General features: G+C 33.5%; 2 protein-coding genes across 2 annotated transcripts; both read right to left on the bottom strand.

Moving 5' to 3' along the window:
- Positions 1–13,592: 13,592 nt before the first annotated feature.
- LOC145730230 (cathepsin O-like) lies at positions 13,593–15,109 on the bottom strand. The gene is made up of 4 exons (XM_081981327.1): positions 14,847–15,109; positions 14,311–14,619; positions 14,028–14,260; positions 13,593–13,971 (listed from the first exon to the last, which is right to left on the bottom strand). Exons 1-4 carry the CDS (start codon positions 15,048–15,050, stop codon positions 13,671–13,673), a joined length of 1,047 nt encoding a protein of 348 aa, XP_081837453.1. The 5' UTR covers positions 15,051–15,109; the 3' UTR covers positions 13,593–13,670.
- A 278-nt stretch (positions 15,110–15,387) lies between these two features.
- On the bottom strand, positions 15,388–22,840 carry LOC145730473 (uncharacterized). The gene is given in 18 exon segments (XM_081981688.1): positions 15,388–15,614; positions 16,034–16,174; positions 16,351–16,553; positions 19,226–19,268; positions 19,270–19,398; positions 19,504–19,749; positions 19,847–20,017; positions 20,069–20,200; positions 20,264–20,406; positions 20,460–20,561; positions 20,622–20,706; positions 21,227–21,312; positions 21,315–21,435; positions 21,489–21,566; positions 21,622–21,662; positions 22,073–22,117; positions 22,541–22,637; positions 22,687–22,840. Coding segments are annotated over 17 exon segments (1,899 nt in total). The 5' UTR covers positions 22,605–22,637; positions 22,687–22,840; the 3' UTR covers positions 15,388–15,545.
- Between the last annotated feature and the right edge of the window lie 91 nt (positions 22,841–22,931).

Raw genomic sequence — 22,931 nt, 5'->3', positions numbered from 1 at the left:
TAAAATGACAATTGACGCCATTACGGGTGGGTTTTTCAATAATAATAATCTTTAATTGCTAGCAGATGATATTTTTTAGTATAGTCTTTAGACAATTATACATAGACATTTTTTATTCTTATAGGAGTTTGTTGGATAATTACTGTTTAGTGCGTAAAAACGTTTCGATCTAACTTATGTGTATAGTAACTTACACTCACAAACACCTATACGAATCAATACTAGCTAAAATGCTACTTTGCAGACATACCAGAATTAATTTTTTGAATTTAAAATTTCCTTTACCGCTAGCTTTAACTTCCAACATGCTTGAAGTTTTAATTACTTTCCTTTGTACCGAATTAATTGGTCTCTACAACCACTAACACCTATCGCTTGTAATTTTTTCTACAAAGTAGCCTTTTCGCAAAAACTTATTGTGTTAAGACTTGACTAGGTTATCCTCTGCTTTCAGTTTTCTAAAAACGCAATTACAAACAGATATTTTTCGGTAAGACTGATCAACAACACATTTCTTCTGGTAACGACTCTAGTGATATATGCAACTGAATCGGCAAATGACAAGATGCACTCCAAACTAAATGAATTGCCTATCATATATCCATGGACGCACAAATTGTATTGGAAACTTGGCTAAACTTTCGTGGTTTTTGCTCGACCAAGCTTCTTGCCATTTGCTGTAAACTCAAAAAAAGGTTACGTTAACTTTCATGTCAATTACTCTAGGGAACAGAACTCTTCAGGTGGAGTGTGTAAATATATATGTAGCATTTCTTGACTTCGTGTACTGCACATCAGTTCTCTCAGCTTATGATTTGAATAGTCCGTGTGTTAAATTGGCTAATTAATAACATGTTTATCTTGTAGTTCGCTATTAACACTTTCTAGGGAAACAAAAGTATTTTGATATTTATTTACTTACCATTTAGCTAACTAAAATTTAACCCATCATAATATAATATAAACATCAGTATTACGGTCATAATATAGTTTGTTAGTTAAGTTTTGCTTAGCTGCATGGAACGTTCAAGATTTGCGAATTAAATTTTTATAAATTTTGCTCATGTTGGTAAGTCATTGTTGTTCTGCACTGTTAATTGCGCTATGTCGCATTGTCCACATAACGAGCACCTTATTCCTATAATAGTGTCGGTAACTGCCACACGATTGGTTCCTTTGGAATTTATAAGGCGTTGGCTTGCAAAGAAGCAATATCATATTCGTTTAATATTACATAATGGAAAACAATTCCAAAGATCCAATAAAGTGGACCGTAATGTCGAAACCAGTTTAATTGGAGTTTTAACCGCTAAATTCGTCAGAAGTGGTTTCAGCCAGTTCACATTTGCTCACAATAAGAAAGTATTTTTTAATAACGAAAAGTTTGTTCCGAAGTTTCATATCCACAAGATAACGTACTGAACTTAAAAGAAAAAAGCGGGCAAAGTGGGTCCTTACTCGGATGTAAGAATCCAATTTTCCGGAAAACTTTGCCCATATATGAAACAATAACAACACTGGTGCACCTCACTTTAGCCATGGCAACTTTCTTAATTTGTAACATCTCATCTGCACGAAAACATGCCGAGACTTAAAACACTTTACCGATGATGAATTTAGCTCGGTTAGAGTTGTCTTTGAACTTTAACTGGTTTTGGCCAAGTAACACTCAGCCGTTGCGCGTGATTGGAAAACCTCTTAACAGACTGTGATTTATCGGAAATGCCTTCCCAAACCCGACGTTATCACTTTGCAACGGAGGTAATAGACGCAGAATGCAGAGTTTGATTCAAGAATTGCAGGTTTTGTTTTGACTATTTGTTTTTACTTTTTAAAAATTATCTGTTTTTAAAAGGATAGTAGATAATGCAATTCCTATATTCTACAATTTAAATTTCTAAATCTGAACATCTTTTCAATCTTCGTTTAACTTGTTGTAAAAAGTGGACAGAAGATTTTAGTTCTAAATTTTATAAGCTAATAAGCTTTCAAGTTTCTTCTTCTTTTCTACAGGTTTCTTCAGAAATTGTGACTACAGTCTCAGGTTTTTTGTATTTCTCATATCACTTTCTTTTTCACCTCACCGCCTTCAAGCTCAGTAACTTATTGAACATCTTCTGGTAATTCTTCAATTACCTGTCACTCTTCTTGCAGTTGTTCTACATGGACGATGATTTGGATTTCAGGACGTTTACCTTCTACAGTGATAATTTCAGTTATTTCTTGTTTGCCATCTTTGTCTTTACGTAGAGAGTTATCTTTTTTCTGGCCACACCTTTATCAATAACTACAGTCTCTTATACTTCCAAGGAAACATCTTGAACACTGGAAGAAACTTTTTCTGGGACTTCTGAGGTTCTTTCCACTTCTTCAGTGGTGATTGTAACTTCAGGTTTGATGGCTTTGGTAGGTAACCATTTCCGTAACTTCTTCTTTGGCAGCCTTTTTTGTCTTTATGACTCTTTTCTTTAGAGTGACCTTCTTTTTAACTCCACTGTCCACAATGGTGGTTTGAGTGACTTGTCCAGATAGTTCTTCAACTTTATGGTATAAGTACACTGGCTATACCACTTCTAGATCTTCGAAAGGTTGTTCTTCTACTGTTACTGTAATTTGGGGTGCTTTTTCCTTTGTCTTCCACTGTCACGATTTGCGTGGTTTCTTCTTGAGTTTTTTTACGCTTTTTGATAACACGTTTCTTGGTAACTTGTCTTTTATCAACGACTGTGGTCTTTTGGATTTCTTCAGTCAGTTCCTCAATCAATAATGGTTTTTTCTCAACCGGAGCTTAATTTGATTTCTTCAGGTTTTCTCTACAACAGGTTTCTGAGCTTTTAGTGTGCCTTTGAGAGAGGGAATTTCCTCTACCTTCCTAATACCTTATCAGGTATTCTCTCATGTATTTTCTTTATATCTTCAGTTACTACAATAGTCTCAGGCTTTTTGCCTTCCTATTCTTTTTGAGCAGTAATTTGAGTTACTTCTTCACGATTACGTACCTTGTTTCTTCTTGATAATTCGTTTGATTAGAACTTTTTTCTTCTTTCGCCGTTTTCAACTTCTTCAAATGTACGTACTGTAGTTTCAGGTTTCTTGCCTGGTTGCTCATTGTTACAGAAATGATTTTAGTGGTTTTTTTTTACTTCTTCACTTTCTTGTTGCTCATGTCTTGTTTGTCATCTTTAGCGGTTTTGATGACTCGTTTCCGTTCTACCTTCTTTTTAGTTGAAGTGTACCCTGTACGAGTACTGATGTGGCTTACTGCTGGTTCTCCCTACATATTCTCAAAAATGATCATTTTGTGTTAAAATCAAAATTCAATCAGAAAATGGATCTACATCATCGTTCCTGCTGTTGTAGATGGTTTTCCTGGTTGAATTTTGATCTTAATACAAAATGACTATTTTTTAGAAAGCAACAAAAATACAGGATGTTCACGTTTATTTTGAAAAACTGAAAAATACTAAATTGTTTTCTATAATACAGTAGGTCCAGGATAACCACTGATGATTTTGAAAATGGTTAGAGATTTGGTTAAATGAAAGAAAAGATGCGTAATCATGGCCTTAATAAAATTATACTTAGAACACGTCCAATTTTTATTTTTTTAGTATTTGAAGAAAGTCAATATTTTAATATTAGATAGAATAAGTAAATCATTGAATTTGGTATATAAAGAGTCTAATTATTTCAGAATCTAACATGAAAACATCAAGACCCTATTCTATTCTTATCGGAATTAAAATCTGACAACGGTATCTCAAAAACCGAAAAAGAAATACATAATCGATTTTTGCTAAATGTCATTAAATTGATGCCATGATTACTCAACTTTTCTCCCATTTAACCAAATCTGCATCTCAAATCGTTTTTTAAGATCTGCATAGTGGCCCTCTTTATTCTGGACACACTGTATATGATCAAGATATTTTAATTAAGCTTTATAGGTGTTAATTGGTATGTGTCTTTACAATACAAAAGGTTGATTAACTCACCAACATATTTTAATGTTATTTTTGGACACTTGTTATCTTTTTAAAGTTAATTTTTTTCTAAAATGTTTATTTGTGCAAGTAAACTGTGAGAATGAGTTGTAATTGAAAATTATTGAAACTACTTTAATCGTTCTAATTAATAAAAAAAATATAACGCACATGTTTTTTTGAACTAAACGTCATTTAGTTTGATTTTCTAAATAATGAGTTATATCTGGCAAGTATGAAATTAATATCCTGTATATTGAACACAGTGGTCCAAATTCAAAACTAGTATTTATTTTATTCAGTACACGAATTAGTCTACTTTTTACAACACCTTGTAACAAAACTAAATGAGAAACTTTGCTCAGCATTTTAAAAGTTCCTATATAACAGATTTAGTTTAAAATTGTCAAATCAAAACATACTGAATCAAAAATTGGGTAATTATTGGAATCATCGATTCAAACACACATTTAATTCGAATATACCAAAACTCATTTGCAAAATACCGCAATGCATATTTTATTGCACCTTTTATAATTATTTATCTGCTATGTGATTGCATTATCGATTTTACGTACCAGCTGCTTTGTTAATTTAGACCAATTAACAGGCTGTATTGTGTCTCAACGAATCCTGCAAAAATTGAATTAAAAAAACTCCATCAAACGGCTGCTTTTTGTTATTAACGAAATTATTGGGTTTTTACCTGTGTGCGAAATACGTTATTGTCGATTAATGTTTTTTACCCTGCTACTAACAATGTATAATCAAATTGTTTAAATCAAACATAACCACAAATCCGTTTAAGGTCCAAAAGGTTTAGTAGTTGGTATTAAATTCAGCTTTTATTGGGATTTAAACTAGTAATTTATTTAGAAAAAAAGAATCAAAAACTATTTATGTAGGTAAGTGAAAGGGTTGAAGTCTTTACAGAGAGACATTAAATAGTACTCCCTACAAACGAAAGTCAAATAACATTAGTAGTAGTTTACTCAAAGAAAAAGCAAAAGACAGTAACCGCTACTTCTCTTTCTACACAAGAAACCAGGCAAAAACCCAAAAACATTTGAGATTAAACGTAGCAAATGTGCTCTTCCTCCACTTTCGATATTTTCGTAACGAAACACCAAACGTGTAACTTGTTGTAATTGTATAAACGTTATTTGTAAGTGTATTTGACTGTTAAGATTCACTTAATTTCTATCATTTGCTTGTTGGCTGGATCTCGCGAACCAAAACGCATCCGACCAAAATCTTGCTTATGTCGTATCTAGTCGTTTTATATCAAAAATATATATTATATATACATAATGTATTTTTATGTGCTTAGTGCGTCCTTGGCTATGGTTGCGCAGGTCCGCAGCTGCGCCAGTTTCGTTCTTTAACTTGATCACTGACACGCGCCCTAAACAATTTGAGGTTGTAGAAATTGTAGAGTTAGTAGAAATTTGCCTTTAAATAAGTATAAACACCAGATGCCTCGATATTAGAACATGAAATTCCGAAAATATGGAAAAACAAAAAAGTGTTGTCAAATCTGAATGAAGTGCTGGTGAAATCAACTGTATATTGTTAGTAACAATTTGATTTCAAAGCTATGCAGCAAGTTTTGCTGGTTTAACTGTAACTTAACTCAAGTGATCTGTTACATTTCGTTGAAAATGTTTTAAAATCCGATATTTCTTGTGTATCACATCTCTAAAGTTCGATAACTTAGAAACAACAAAATACCCACCTTGGCATGAAGTTTTTATTAGCCCAGTTGGTTCTCAGAGTCAGTTTTTAGTTTATTCTTTGAGCCTTTAAAGAGCTTTTTTAACAGTTGAGCCAGCAATTTAATTATCACCCACTTTTGAATTGCATCAAACATTCATGCATTTTTTTCTAGAACTACCACTAACGTTTTTGTTACTTCTCATCATTGTAAAAATATCGCGAAACTTATGACTAATATCGTTAAGACTACATAAGCAATACGAATTTATTGACGTTATTTAAAAGTCAATGTGTTTAACAATACGCGTATATTCACACATGTAGAACAGTCAAGTGCCAAACACTACGTCGTCGTTAATGTTGTTTTTATTGGTGTTTAGAATACTAGAATTATAATATACACTGTTGAGGCGCTTGTCAGTGTACAAGTAGTGTTTTAATGATAAGTCAGTTGTGATGATGTTGAGGATATTATTGTGAGCGAAGTAGCAATAATCCAAAGTTTTTTTAAACGAAGCTGGGCAGTTGTTGGGCCTCTATTGATGTACAGTTTTTTAGAGGCAAAACCTCTTTCCCTTTATTAAATGGTAGTTTTAGATACTCGTTAGGACTGATATACGAATATAAATTAATGTTTCATTGTTGTGGAATCGCACACTTTCAAAACGAAAATTTCAAGTTTTTTAGTACTGTTGCCAGAGAAAATTTCAAGTAATTTAAAAGGTATTTTTTGGGAAAATGTATGATGTTAAGTAAACTTGCAATTTTCGTTTGCGAGTTAAGCAGGTCCGGTTAGTCACAGAGACTGGTTTGTAATTCGGTCTGAACTCAAAATGATGCTGTATTGTTGGTTTAATCGTGAAACTGCTAGTTTAAATCCTCGTGCTCTTATAATGCCTGTGAAAACAGGGGAAGGTTATAATAATGGAAGATCGAATTCAAATCAGTCCACTTCGGGCCCTTGTGTACACGCCATTTTGATAGCATATAGCTGCTTTGTCCGTTAATGTTCCTGCCATAGACATCACGCATTTGATAGCAATAGTTTGCGTGTTATATGTCCTAGAAATTACCCTGTGTTGAACAGATTCACACACATATCCAAGCCATTTTCTCACATGGCTCCCTGATAATGTGCTTCTTTTATTGTATAGCTTGAGAACGATATTTTGAGGTACCCACTGCTGCGCCTAAATCCTACCCACTGCGCCAATTACTATCAAAAACCTTAAAACATCGTCATTGTATTATTAAGTACGAGTGAATGACCAGCAACGTTTATTTTGTACTGCTGATGCTTATAGTGCCTCTCATGTTTTGTGCGTTTGCATTCTACATTTTTAGGTTTCTGAGTAAAACGGCATTTTTTCCCCACAACAATATTCTACTGGGACCAAATTTCCTGCTCATTTATTATGTGGCTTTTTAGGTCCCCTATCAAGTCTCAAAAACGTTGTTCCCAGAAACCTTAAAGTGGTTTTTAAAAAACAACTTCCAAAACTAGTCAAAGTGATCTTATATAGCCTTCGTTGATGGTTCACTCTTTACCAATGAAAACTTTGTTCAAATATAAATGTAAAATATGTGTGTTGGTGTTTGTTAGAGCTCGAATCAGCTAAGAAAAGGCCACAGGCGTCATCAAACGATGATGTCACGATCTCTGTACGTCTCGCTTTAAATATTGCTGCTCTCGTTACTTTCCAAGTTGTTGCAGCCAGTCAGTGGCGTGCTATTATTTTATCAGTAAAATGAAACATTTTCGTCGTTTTTAATAAAGAAAATAAAAGACAACAAGTTTTTCAAAGGAATGGAAACTCCTTCTGCTTCTTTCTTCATAAATTGTAAGACGTTACTGACGATTTCACGGCCTTGGCTGTATATGATAACACCTTTCTTTCCAACCTTTTTGAAAGACATTTTGACAAAATAACGTTTTTTATTCATAACACTATGTGAACTTCAACTGCGACCATCAACAATACAACCAAAACACCAGACTAAAACGGAACCTAACCTAACCCCCTAAGTCTCCCTGTCCGCCACTACATTTTTTTAAACTTGGCAACACCGTTTAGAGTGCCGGCTAGTAAAAGCATATAAAAGGTCCAAATGTACCTGGCCGCTGCCGCATCTGTTTTAATTGTGTCCAAGTAAAAACCGTACTACGTTGCCAAGTGGCTTTTTGACCGCTTAACAATATATTTTCGGGAATATTTTAATAGGACGCCTCTGATTATATCTAATGCGACGGCAACTGTAGAAGGAGAAAGAAATAGTTTTAAAAACTGCGTCATTGATGATGCGGTGGCCTTTTCTCATCTGATTCGAGCTCTACAACTGTTCGTGTCTTGAAATGTAGCGGTGCTTTCCTGCTTCTATATATTGTTCATTAGTGTTTGCCTCCTTCACGTACACCGTGTAGCCAGCAAAAATTCTTCTTAAAACTATTAAGACTGATGCGTTGTTTTATCTACTTTACTAGCAAGAAAAAATTAAGGCAATATATTGTAATATATTTTTGTGCTAAACGTTTGTTACATACATAATTGAATCAATGAAATTTTAAAAACTGTTTTGTAGTGGCCTATATTATAGTAAATGGCCAGTTGTGACGTTGTAACCGCTTGATGGCCTAGATCTGCATGCGCTTTTTATTATTAATAAAAAAATGCACACGCTGGTTAACAGTTATTATTATTAATCAACACAGTTCGACACCTACACTAGTTTTAGATTTCCCACAGATGTTAAAAATACAACGGACATTTCGATGATAATCATTAGTTTAGGCCAAAAAATTGGCAATTTGTCACGTGTACGAACATATGTATTATTTTAATGAAAATTGCGGCAGTGGACAATAAAAACTGTTAAAAACTTCCACTTGTTGGCACATTGATTAATGCAGAAAGTATTTTCAAAGTTGTTAAATCGAAAAACTGTTATTAAATGGTAAAGTGTGTGTAGTTTTGAAACACGATATTTGCGTAATTTGTTAGCTTTTTAGTAGGGACCAAATAAAAAAAACACCCGGAAACACTTTATTAATTCAAACAATATTTGTGAAACAGTGCTTGACTGTATTGTTGGAGCTGTTGAGTTTTTTGATTTAATCACCATATTTTACAGGATTTTGACTTATGTGTCTCAGTTTCTTACAAGGGTAGAGTAAATAAAGGCAAAAATTAGTGCTCGAGCTTATTTTAAGAAAAATTTCACTTCTCCGATCTTAAACAATGAAAAATTTTAGCATAACTTAGGTCAAATAAGTCTTCCAAGAAAAAATCTGGTATGCTACCTACCTATCTAGGCATTAGTGTCCTTTTTGGTTTTAGGTTCGGACCGTTTCAAAAATTCTGAAGAGGGTTTAGAAAAGGTTTCAATATTAAAGGTCTAAAGATTTTTCAATGCCAACTGGTTGTATATTCCGTCTCATGAATTTAAAATTTTAATTCCAAATGCTTATTGGTACAAGACAATAATACCAAAGATATTAGTTGTTGTCAGTGTGGCATTAATTAACGTGAAAGGTAAAACATTTTGTAGAAAATCATTTATTTGCCCTGAAAAAGAACAAAAAGTCTGTAAGAGCTAATATAGAATATCTTTTAATATTCTAGTTACACTTACTTTTTTATTTATGCACCATATATTTTTGAATCAAAAATCCAACAAAGTACTATTTTCTAAGAAGCTGGAAAAGAAAACTATGATTTTCAATATACAAATATATTTTTACACACAATAATAAAAAACAGTTACGCATTACCATCAATGCAGTTTTGTAACTCAAAATTTTGCCCGAACTTATATACAGAGTGTTATGGAACTAACACATTTCAGAAACTCATTCTTTAAATCTGAGCTTCTGATACTACTAGAACACTCGGTTTCTCAACTATGTTTAACTTTTCACTCAAAACACTGGTCCAACTCATAACTCTGAAACAGTTTAGGAAAGTGGCCTTTTCGTAAAATCCGGTAGAGCGTTAAACTTCACTCGACCCATAATAACTTTTCGGCGAGTTAATATTTTAAGAAAACACAAAGTTCAGCAAATCCGTCACCCTTGGGTAACGTTTACCCATTAAAGGTTTTTCCGGGTTATTAGTATTGTGGTCCCGACTAATGATGTTTTCGTTTTTAGCTGGATGGATCTGTATTGGAGCAAATTCAATTCCTTCAGATATGTAACATTTTTGTAAGTTGATAGTATATGTAACAGCACCACGTCTTCACAGTAACAACGAGACGAAACGTGCATATCATCTACTCACAAAAGCATTCTGTTTACTCCTTACCATCATCAGTATCTTAAATGACAATCATTTTAATCCCAGTTTGCCAACAATAGGATCACCAACAAACTTAATGGTCCAGATATACAGAATCATGTAGCTATCATTGAGATGTTTATTTTGTAATATAATAATAATTAGAATGTTAATGAAACGGGTGTCACTTGACAATTTGAAGCACATTATCCGCATTCCATGTATACACTGTTGGTCCTGTTAAAAAGTATCTTGATAATTTATATGTTGTATCGATATAAAGTATTTTTAAAAATTTGAAAAAAAAAACAGTTGTAGTTCGACGCCAAGGTCGGAACGATTTTTTTATTTGTTTTATTTTATTGATTGGAAGTTTCTATTTTTTCATATAGACGAGTTTCTTGTTAATGATATAAACATAAGTGTGCCTAGTCAGTAGTTCAGGTCAATTTAGAACTCTATAATAATTCGCGCCACTTCGTTTGCTGGTCTAGTACTTTTTCTTTAGCTAATCTGATGCGAAGGCCCTGTACATTCACATTTATATATTGATACATTCCATAAGGGTCTTTCCTTCACAAAAACGAACGGTTAATGAAAAAATACCTGACGGCGGCCTCGAAACGCATTATTGAGCAGAGCGGACGAAGGGCGCAACATTTTTGGGAAAAGGTTTTATATCTTGAAAACCTGAAGATAAGACAGGTAAAATTGTCTTTAGATAACCGGTCTGCCGTTGAGCTTCAAGGAACGAGTCTGATGAACAAAAGACTTGTCCAACCGTAGACCTGTTCGATGGATGTGAAACCTTTTCCTTACCTCTGTTCGTTAATATATTTTATACCTATTTATTATTATTTAAGGAATTTGAATAAGTCCAAATATTTTAAGTATGATGTTTGATAAGTCATATCAGTTTGTTAAAAGCGTGTATTATTGCAGTGGTGTATTTAATAAAGCATTTCATTTTGCTTGAATATTTGACTTTTATTTTTGTCCAAAGACCAAGAAAATCCAATTATATACCCATTAACCTAACCAACAACCATACAAAGTAAAACTTTACTATTGTAGTAATGACACAATAATTGACTTTTTAGCCGAAAATGTATAGGGTTGTTTGACAACTATTGTCTTAAAATGAAGAAACTAATGCCATAGCTACAAATTGACATAAAATCTAGCTCACTTTGGATTTTTGGAAATATTTATAACTCGAATTGCTTTGACTAACTTATTAACCCCTAAATTGTTACATACACCAGGTGACTTTTTAAGATTCTAGAAGGTGCTAGTTTCTTCTCTATTTTTCAAAAACAATTGTTGGAACCGTTCAATGTGGTTATATAAACATGTAAGTTAACCAGTTTCACTCCCATATACTAACTCCTTTTCTTAAATTTATTCTGCAATGAAAATTTTACCAAAATTGTTAGATTAGTGGCAGCACATCTAAATTAGAACACTCTATGTATCTAACAATGTTACAAAATAATTGAAAGATTGTTTTCTGCTTCCGGAATTACTTTGAAATTGGTGAACAGGTAAGTATTTAATTCTAATATACATACTCATTTTCTTTAGATAATTTGATAACAACCGGATTGTATTAAAACAATGCAAATATTCCATTTTAAATATTATAGTTAGTCATTCTTGTATCTGACATTTTCTTGTGAAACTTATTCAGATTAACCAATTTAAGTCCGTAAATCTGTGTAAATTATTCTCTTTTTCGATGCGACCGTTGGTGCATGGAAAATGCTTAAACATTTTTGAAACTTCTTCGATTTTATAAAAACGTGATTATTACCATTTGCAGTCGTTTGGTTTCGTGGCCAAGATTCAAATGGATCATTTTCAGTTCTCTAAAGGAGCATCGCTACTATAAACCCTACTTTTTCACATCACATGGTTTTTTGAAATGTTTTATCCTAAAAACTGTATGGTTTTTGAATTGCTTTAACCCCAGGTTTGAAGATCAGATCCGAAGATGATCTCTGCTTCTGAGCTCAAAACATGTAGGGCATTTTATGGTTTTAAATTTACTGTGAAGACGTTTTTGTGTTATTCAACAACCCCTGTATAAGGCTAACGTTATTGTATTTTTGAGACCCTGTTTTTTGACAGAAAAACTATTAAGCTTTATTATACCTTCAGCTAGTTATATTCATCGGGTGTAAAAAAACGTGACTAAGCTTTTTAAAGCATTTTTTTAGACCTGTAAAACAGTTTGGGATGGTTGGTTACCAGGTACCAAAGCACTTTAAGCTTGTTTAGGCTCGTTAGGTAACTAAAATTTCCGTTTTTAGAAGGTCTATTCAGCCTTCTTAAGACGGCTTTTACGATTCCAAAATTCCTCAGTTTTCAGAATGGCTATATTGCTTTAACAAAACTAAATAAGCGGTATACCTTTTTAATGGAAATCTTTAGGATGTTGTGTACCGTTTATAATCAGCAAACTTTACCAAAATCAAGCAACTTCTAAATTTTAAATATTTAGATCGGTTAACCAAATTGGCATAAAAATACATAAAACTACACACACACTAAATAAAATATTAATTATGGCCAAATACTCATCGTCTTAGTGTACTACACAACTGGAACACCCATTACAAAATTAAAAGTAAGTAATATTTTCCACATATGCTTGACATTTACAACATAAATAACCACAATCGAAGTAGTTCTCGTTAATTTTATGGGTTAAACCCAATTAAGGTATGATCGTGTCTCTAAAACGTATAAAACAATATGAATAGGGGACAGACAACACACACGTGATGTAGATATAGAGTTTCATTGTAGCTCAAGTGGCGGAAAGGCTTCTTATCTTTCATACAGATGGTCCATAATGCGGGCATTCTCCCATTTTCAATGAAGATTGACAGTCGAGCCACTTAAACTCCTGGTGCGTATTTAACAGTAAAACATATGGGCCGAGAGGATGTTTGTGTGTGTGTTCCTTTTTTTTGTTACTCTCAACTTTTGTAACCCACAAAACCGTCTGAAATATACATAAATATTCATCAACGAAGCGTTTTATTTCATTTTAATAAACTCGTCCCTATCTTCGATCTGGTGAAATGAGTTGTCTTAAAGCAGTCTGAGCCATTGTTATAACTTCACAGTCAAAGAAGCAGAAAATAAAGAGTCGAGTATCCACCACGAGAAAATAAATATTATCTTATTTTTTACAGAACCAGCCGACCAATAAGTCGGCTGTAACGCATTACACAGCAGTTTACTGAAGAAAAATAGTTCCCCTGTCTGGCCTGGCACTGCAGGTTTTGACCGTAAATTCTTGATGTTGTATTATTAAATTTTATGGCGGCCTTTTACGAGGTTCTTCGAAGACCCCAAGTGGGTAGCAGTTTTTCTTATTTTGAAATTCGATGCTGTTTAAGTTATATTTACTTTAATGCCTATCCAGTTCAATTAGTTCAAGAAAATACATGTTTACAACCCAATTCAAAAATAATCACAAATATGCTTTAAGAAAAAGTGGATCGACGATGACAACCTTCATTAGTATTCTTTCAGATTATTATTATATTATATTACAAAATATGTTTGTCTATAATAGAGGAGCAAAGCATGCGTTAGAAACTAAGGATTCACGTTGATCACTGCTTCTGACTCTATTTTTGACATTCTTCATAATTTACATTTTACTCTAAACAGATATAAAATGTTAGGTAACAACAGTCAAAGATGCTACTTCATATGCCACTCCACATTGGTTACTTCCAATCGCTATGTACGAGTATCCATTATCACCAAAATCCTCCCCCCAGGAGTTTCTGATAATATAATACGGTACTTCAGCATTTAGATTATACCCAACAATTTGTACAGAATGATTCAGGTCACCATTACAATGAGACTGAATTATCCCGCCAATGTAATTTTGCCAGGTGCTAGCACTGACTGCTACAGTTACCGGTCCAACTTCCGCCAAAATCTTAAGGATGACATTCTCTCTGCCAACAAAACTGAAATCATTACAACTCAGTATAGAAAACTTGATTTATTTAATGAATATACCTACTTGTTGCACCGAAATTGATCAATATAAGTTGTAAGATCTCCAGTAGTATTTCGTCGGCAATCATCGTCTTTAAGAGTTAAAGGATAGTCAGTCTCAGTTGCGATAGAAATATTATAGTTTTGTAGCCACTGTAATAGCAAACAATGATCTCCTCCTTGACACCCTCGATTGTACATTGAACAATCTAACATTTGTTGAACACTTAAATCTATCAATTTGCTGGTATTTATTGCCTGGAAAGCTCTAAATAAAAATACCACTTAAGGAGAAAATTCCGGTTTACCCTCATTGATTCAATAGTCTCCGTCATGGCAAAAGCCCAACTACCTTGGCAGCTTTCCTGGTGCTTTACATTGGAAATCACATTTTTATTGCGCCAATCCACGATTGTTGGCAGATTATTGTCCAAGTAGACACTACGTTTCAAACTATTGCCAGCTAATTCTGTAGCAGTTCTTCTGAATCGAAATTTGGAACTAGTTTGGATGCTCATAAATTCTTCAAGTGTCCAATCAGTAAATTTTGTTAAACCAAATTCAGCAGAGGAATTGGTTCGTTTGGCATTTAGACGATTAATGACCTCTAAAGATGCCTAAAATTTGTTTATCACCATGTGCAATTAATATTAAGTTATGCAAAGCAGCTTTTATCAAAAATAATTAATACAACTTAGTGTTAAAAGTCATTTACAGTGTTGTGGTCTTTATGTAGAACCTTAAAGTACGTCTCAAAATAGAATAAACTATGCGAATAATAAATATTCGCCCCGTGTATTAAGTAACCTTTTTCCATTGTATTAAAGACACAGTTATGACTTACCCGAAAGGCTTCCAATTTACGGTTGTAAGTGTCAACATTTGTATAAGTTTTGTTGAATTTTTCCATATAAGCTTGAAATTCATCTACCTCAGATGGTTTCGGTAAGTTTATGGGAATAGCAAAAAATAGTAAACCCACATAAACTATGACTTCAATGTAGCTGAAGCATGAGCACCTTACCAGATTATAAGCACTGAGAGACATGTTTGAAAAATCCAGTAAAACACATAGAAATAAACTGCACACCTCTACAACTTCAATCTATCTGATTGTATAGCTGCAGACATGATAAAATGATAAGGACTAAATATTTTATAAATCATGTTTACAGTATATTATATCATGTTTATTATGAGCTTTGGTTTGTTTTGAGTTTTTGGAAGCCAGTGTATTATGGTGTTAATTCAACAGACTTGAAACTTAAAGTGTCCTCCATCAACATACGGAGTCTATAAAAATTATTTTATAAAAATAACTTTAGCATATATCTTACCTACAGAGATTATCACTTTGTGAAGAGAGAAGAAATAAAAAAACTTACTGTATCTCTAGCAGTTTAATAAAATGATACTTGAAGCACAGCAATTACTTACTAATATATTCCCTTAACAAGTAGAAAATACTTAATATTACCATCCAAAACACTTCACTGCAAATCGAACCTTTCAATCTTTTTAAAAAAGTCACACATGATGAAAATCAATCTTCTGAGTTAGAATTACTTTTCTTCTTTCTCTTTTTCGGTGCTGCTGGTTTCCTTTTTCTTCCCTAAAATAACAACAAATTACGCATATGGAAATAAATTTGTTTCAAATAACATTATAATGTTTGAGACAAAGACAAAATGGAACAACTGACAAAAAATTTGTTTGTAGTTATCTGTAGCACGTAAATTGCACAGATTGCAGTCATGTAACAATATTTATAGTCCAATGAACATAATAGTTTGTGAATGGTCAAAAACAGCTGCTTTTTCTTGACCAATCACCCACTACCAACAGAGACACTAAACAAACAGACATTTATTAACATACAGCCTAAACACTAACTAACAGATAAACTGCTTGAAAAGTAAAGTTCTACTCACAGTTTCATGCTAAAAGGTAAAATAAAATAATCCACAGGAACTTTTTTTAGGCCAACAAAGACAAATACGCCACCTATTATGTAAAAAGTGGTTTACCGACCTTACCTTTGTCCTCGTTTTCTCCTGGAGAAGATTGCGAAGCTTCAGCCGGTTGATACGGTCCTGGAGGCTGAGAAGGACCGGATGCTTCAGGCTGGCCTTCAGGTCCATGCGGTGGGGGGTATGGATGAGGAGGTCGACCCTTCAACATAGTATCCAAATATTGATTTCATCATTTTTTATTCAATAAAGTTTAATAGTCCAAAAGTTAATAGGATGTTTTAATGTTGAGTGATGAAAATCGTCTTTAAAGTATGCGTTTGTTAATATATTATGCCAGACTTCAATAATACTATTTTTTAAATATTTATTACTTACTTGAGGTGGGTACTGAGAGTAGTTTTGAGGTGGGTAATGTCCGTATCCTGGATATTGCCCGGCTGGTGGATAACCTTGCTGTTGTTGATGTGGGGGTGGATAGTTGGGATTTTGAGGCCCGGGAGGATAGCCATAGCCCTGATGTGGCGGCGGACGAGCCGGTAAGGGCACACCTTGTTGAGGTGGAGCAGGACCAGGAGCACCTTTAAATTTAAATATGTTTGAGTATTCAACCAAATATCATTATGTATAATAAATTAAAATTTTAATACTACAGATGTTAACACAGAGTATCTCTGCAACATTACTGTGTATATTTATTAAATATAACGTTTTTGAAACAGTTTAGCATTTTGGTATTAGTTACTCAGTCATCTGAAAGTGCAAACACAGGCTTTCTACATTTACGTCCCTTCTGGTAATTGATACTACTTAGGAGTATCAATTACCTTACTTTAAAAACAACACATAAACTAAAAATGTGATGGGCGGATGAACAGTTGTAATTGGAAATTTTCGGTTAGCTTTGTGTTTTTTAATTTTTGAATTGACTATCCTGTTAATACCCAACCTCACAATCATTCATTTCTTACTGCACATCTTTTCCTAGATTCAATCAACTGTTTTGTTCTATCTGCAAACGTAGATCCGTATTTCCCACAGCAAACTGCGTAATTTGTCAATTCTACGCATATAAGTAAAGTTTCAATCCAAAACCATGTGCGGAATACGCATAGAGTGGATGCAAGCTTATACTTCAGTCTAGTAATGCTATCTTATGTCTTTCTAAAAGCGGCTATAAAATGTGACTAAGCAACCTTTTACGGTTTGTAAACGCAACTGATTTTGCGCTGGTATAAAAGTTGCAAATTTATAAGGTAAAAATTCATTCTACCTAGCTTAAGCAAAATATACATTAACCCACACTGAAGCCGGCGTATAGCGGTGTAATAAGATATAATATCATATTATATTAATAGGACTGCAGACTGAAGCTATAATATTATTATATTATGCAGTTTCAATAGTGGTTTTTGGTGTATGTTGAATTTATATCGACATAAAATAACAAATTTAATAAGTATATCCTATAGGAACCTGCCAGAGTACAAGTAACAGTAAAGTTTCATTTTCAAATAGCAAAACCAAAAGCAACAATGAATTGGTTCTATGCTATAAGCTATAATATAAAAAAGCGCTTCGAAAGCATATTTCTGCAGACCGTCAGTGTGCGGCGTTAATTAAAATGATATTTTTGGACTATGCAAATTATACAGGGTGTCCGGAAAATACGTGTACAACGTTTGACGACAGACTCCTGACGTCAAAATATGTCGATCTAAGCCGACTTAGTTATATCCAAAATTGTCTCGTTTAGCCGGTAGAGGGCGTCAAAATTTGTAAAAATATTGGTTTTTTACTAAATTACGTGAAAACCTGCTAATGGATTTTAATGAATTTTAGTATGTAGACTAATACTATAAAATGACGTTTTCTAGTAGTATAGTCACCGGCTGTAAATAAGTGGAAGTGTTATAAAAGTGATATAATACGTCAACATTTCTCCTCATTTTTTATATGAACGGCGTTATGACAACCCAGATATTTTTGTCGAGTGACCGGAAGTATTTTGAAGCTATTTTACCTCTTTAATATTTCCCGGTGGATGAGCTGTTTCGCCAGAAAAAAAAAATTTACAATTACCTGCATACATCAAAGTAGGTTTAATAAAGTTGAAATTATTTATTGTAAGAAACTAAGTAAACCAAAAACATTACTTAAGCAAATGTGTAAAATGACCGCCATCTTGCTGAATACACTTATCAATACTCTTTAAGAAATGAAATTGTACCCAATATTTTTACAAATTTTTGACGCCCTCTACCGGCTAAACGAGACAATTTTGGATATAACTAAGTCGGCTTAGATCGACATATTTTGACGTCAGGAGTCTGTCGTCAAACGTTGTACACGTATTTTCCGGACACCCTGTATATAAAATGCTCAGGGAAAAGATTATACAGCATAAATTTTGGCTATTTTTAACGGCCTGAATTTAATAAACAAAAAAGATTTTAACCAGTAAACATCAAGTCTTTTTCGAAAACAACCCGTAATTCCTTTAATAGACTAAACATTGAAAAACCCCCCAAACATCCCATTATAACCCATTATATGACACAAAAAAAGTTTTCTAAAATTATCCGAACTGCCAAATGTTGAAATTCAAGAAATTTACAGCACGTTTTTCTTTGTTCTGTATATCGGTGAAAAATTAATTCTGAGTCAAAATGAATCCCTGCACTTAGTTCTACAAAAAATAGTCTTTTAAAACCTTTTTTAATTATTAAATTTGGCTGGGGCATTTCGGAGATACACTTCGTTACAAATTGTTAAAAATTATGCTGTATCGATGGGAGTAGTTTATGGATCGTCGTCCGTTGTCTGCTGGATAGCAAAATTATAGCACTTAAATAAGTAATTGGTGATTAAACCTTGTAAACCTGTTAAATTGTCTGTAATACCACTTTATTAACATCTGCAGATATTCAAATTAACTTACCTTCATTTCATATTAAAACTCCATATCTCTTACCTTTTGTTATATCCCAATACACTGCTATTATTGAGGTTTAGGTAACACCATTCAATTACAATAAATAGTAGGTATAGGAGGAAATAAAAACAAGCTTGCACTACTCCAATAATAGCTTAAGAAGCTTTGCTTAAAGTTCAAACTACATAAAAGCTCTTTAAAGTTAGGTTTCCATTTAGCGAAAGCTATATACTTTATTATTAAAGAAAAAATTGTAATACAATAAAAAAAAATCTACTCGCATGCTTCTACATAAGTACTACCCCGCACTCAACTAACCTTGCGGTGGGTATGGTTGTGGATAAGGTTGAGGCGGGTACTTGTGCCGGTGGCATCATAGGCGCCTGGTGCGGGGGCGGTGGTCCCTGCGAAACTGGGGGAGGCTGCTGCAGGGGTGGATGGGGCGCACCAGGTGCTAAAGATGGGCCAGTAATCAGAGGCTGATGTGGACCCTAAAAATGATAGTCATATCTCGTGTGGTAAATTAACCTCAATTAAAATAAACGTCAATTTTTACAAAAAAAATGTTTAACTTTAACAAATAAGGGAATACTTACTGGAGGTCCTGGAGGAATATGCGCTGAAGGCGGCGGTCCATGTGGTGGAGTTCCAGGTACGTTATAAGGCGCAGGATGTCCTGGAATTTCAGATTGAGGAGGTGTAACTGTTGCTACTGGCGGAGGTATTGGTTGTGAACGCTGAGGCTGTGGAGGAGGTACTTCAGGGTTCTCCGTTGATTCTCTCGGAACTGCAGTACCATTTGGAGGCTGATTGGGCGCCGGAGTCGTGTCCATTGCTTCAGACTGCATTTGAAAAATATGAATAATTAGAAACTTTATTAAGTGGAAAAAGTTTGCACAAACAAGATTTCTGTAAAATGAGGAAAACTGATAATATTACCTCAGGTTGTCCGTTTTGTTGTGGAAAATTGTTAGTCGGTTCTGTTGTACCATTTCCAACTGGTGGTTCTTTGGAATCATCTTGAGGCTTGCTTCTTTCCTTCTTCAAAAGTTCATACTGTTTGTCCACCAACTTCATAAAAGCCTCTTCATCAACTGCCGGCTTGCAATGCTGAAATTGTATCATCAATTCACCAGAACAAAGCCGGAATCAACTGCAAACCTTTTTCAATTCATCTTGAAATTGCTCGCTACTTTCCACAAACTTCCGTTTTTTGGCTTCAAATTTCTCTTCAATTTGCTGCAATTCCGCCTCAAGTTTTTTCTGATGCATCGTCAACGACTGAACCTGTCTCTAAAATTGCAACAAAATACCCAGATAAACTTGAATTGTTGGATTGTAAAAACAAAAACAAACTTTTAACACCTGCATCCGACCGGTTGTTACTACAGATCTAACATCAGGTACAACGGAATCAGAAAAAATTTCATTAATCAACCGGTGATTTCTTAAGTATCTAGCGTAAGCTAAATGCTTCACGGAATATCCCTCATCTTGATCTGCAATTAGAAAACTGTATAAAGACAGTGTTGTAAAATATGATGTAAACTACCGTCTTCATCTTCAGCGGGCTGAATTTCGATACGTCTATCGGCGGCCTGTTTCGATGAACTAGAAGATCGTTCATGAGGATCTCCATCAGTACCTTGAGCTGCTGAAACAGAGCATTTGCTTGCATATTTAAATCAAAAATCATTCTTGTGAGCAGTATTACCAGACTTTCCTTTATTCTTGGCTTGGATATAAGCTTGATAAGCTGCTGAGCTGTGATAAGATTTTAAAGACTTTTCATACTCAATCTGAAAGAGATACAAAGATTTGTTGGATGTGGTTAAAATACGTAATAAATAACTAAATAGTGCCTCCTACTACTAATTATTAATATCCAAACCTAACAATATTCTCTCATAAACTTTATAAAATAGTTACAAAGATTCAAAGAAACTTCTCAAGTTCCATCTCATAACATTAACTAAATTTGAAAAATACTGTATAAAAGATACTCAGAAAAGGTTAAAAGGATTTGATAAATTTAAAAAAGCTTCCAAACTGCTTAAAAATATTTGTGTGAGACATCTCCTCCTGAAAGAGGTCCTTAAGGCCAAAAATACCTTAATACAATCTTGTAGAGGATGAAATAGTATTTTCTAGAAATTGAATAATTAAATACAATTTCAAAAAATTGATATAAACATATTAGGGAAGGAGGTGAGGTACAAAATTCTGCTGCAATTCAGTCATTGACAAATTTTTCTAAAATATAATACACACCACCAAATACTTGTGTAAGGTTTTTTTCCCCACAAACAAAACACCTACCTTTTCAAGTTCATACTCTTCAATGTATTCTTGTTTTTCTTCCTCTGGCAAGTCCCTCCACATTGACCCAATAATTTTTCCAATCTCCATAGTTTCAAGTCAGCATTTTGAGCTTTGACAGTGTCCCACACCTTGCGGCTATACCTCATATAAGGCATAAGAGGTTTTTCAGGGGCTTTAGGTGGCTTGGGTATTTTAGCTTCAGTTTTCTACAATTATTCTGTTCAATAAATAAAAGAAGATATAGTCAGTAAGAGCTTACAGTTTTCCCTGTGCCCACTTTCTGAGGGATAAAAGTAGGGTTTCCACTTGGAGTAGAAATGAAAGGATTTGTCTCTTTCTGCAATAAGTTATGGTAAAAATAAATGACCCAAACAAGTTGTTTATAAACTTACATTTGAAGAAGAACCAGAACTCCCTGAGGCTCTGAGCCTTTCTATAAAATGAAGAGAACATTTTATCTTTAAATTCAAATTAATTCAATAATTGGACAGCACAAAAAAAACACATTAATCATGCCCTGATTTTTCAACATTTAACAACTTACCTGATATACTCAACTTACTTATTAATTATTAAAATATAATAAACAATGTCAGTGTTTTTTGGTTAAAACTAGTTGGTTTATTTGACATTAATTACTTAATAAGTACCAACCAAAACTACTAAATTGTCTAGAAAATGTATAATATTAGGTACACTGTACATTATAAGCCACACAATTATATCATTTTATTCAAATTATTATCCAAGTTAGGGCAAAGCAAAAACTATTTAGTGACTTAGAAAAAGCTTGTACAAGAAGTATTAATAGTAACAACCATAAAAGAATGTAAAGGCAGTTACCTTTCAATATGTTGAAAGTCATGGGAGCGCCAGCCGACATCAAATCTGAACAACAAACACAAACAAAGCATATCATCAGCACTAGTCTACTAAACCATTAGCAATTTGTACATATGCTAACTAAGATACTTTCCTTTAATTTCAAATTATCAATAAATCTACCACCATCTATGCCATGATTAACAACAAAACAAACTGACTTACAAATAACATAGTACAAATTGTTATTAATCAGGCTTAAAAGACAAAAGTTTATTCAAATGTAAATATAAAAATAACACTAGAGAAACATGCTTTAATATATTATAAATTAATTAACCAATTATAACTGAAAGTTTTATATATTTGACTTTTTTTACTCATGCGATCTCAAGCTGACCTAATAATGAAATAAATTAAACAACTAAAAATACAACCTCCTACTATTACGCGGATATTAAGTAATAGTAAATTGATAATTTATCTTACGATTTGAAGCTTGGGGGCTGGCTATTTGCATAGCCACTTGCTTATAGTTGGCAGGAAGGGCCATTGTCCTATCCAAGCCTGAAACCACAGGAAAATTCTGGAAAATGTACTAGATAAAGCATTGCTAAGAATTATATCTTACATACACTCAGTTTTTAATGTTGAATCAAAGCACAAATCACAATAGTTGTTCGTAATTGTATTTTTTTAGTTTTTAAGAATTTGTTTCATAAACCATAAACACAATCACAAAACCAAACATGACAGCATTGACAGCTAAATCAACTGACAGTGACAATTGACATATAACAACAAATATGGTAAAGACTGAAATGTATCCTTGGTCAATTAATCACGTGATCTGTTCCGAAAAGTAAGTTTGTAGGTCATG

This window comes from Ips typographus, linkage group LG6 (assembly GCF_016097725.1).
Source record: "Ips typographus isolate SLU linkage group LG6, UJ_Ityp_2.0, whole genome shotgun sequence".
In the NCBI taxonomy this organism is placed as follows: Eukaryota; Metazoa; Arthropoda; class Insecta; order Coleoptera; family Curculionidae; genus Ips; species Ips typographus.
This window is presented reverse-complemented; position numbering and strand designations above follow the sequence as displayed.

Coding starts and splice junctions, on each gene's coding strand:
- LOC145730230 (XM_081981327.1), bottom strand. CDS start 15,050: ATGTCTCTCAGTGCTTATAATCTGGTAAGGTGCTCATGCTTCAGCTAC. Junction 14,620..14,846: donor GTAAATTGGAAGCCTTTCGG/GTAAGTCATAAC, acceptor AACAAATTTTAG/GCATCTTTAGAGGTCATTAA. Junction 14,261..14,310: donor AGACTATTGAATCAATGAGG/GTAAACCGGAAT, acceptor AGAGCTTTCCAG/GCAATAAATACCAGCAAATT.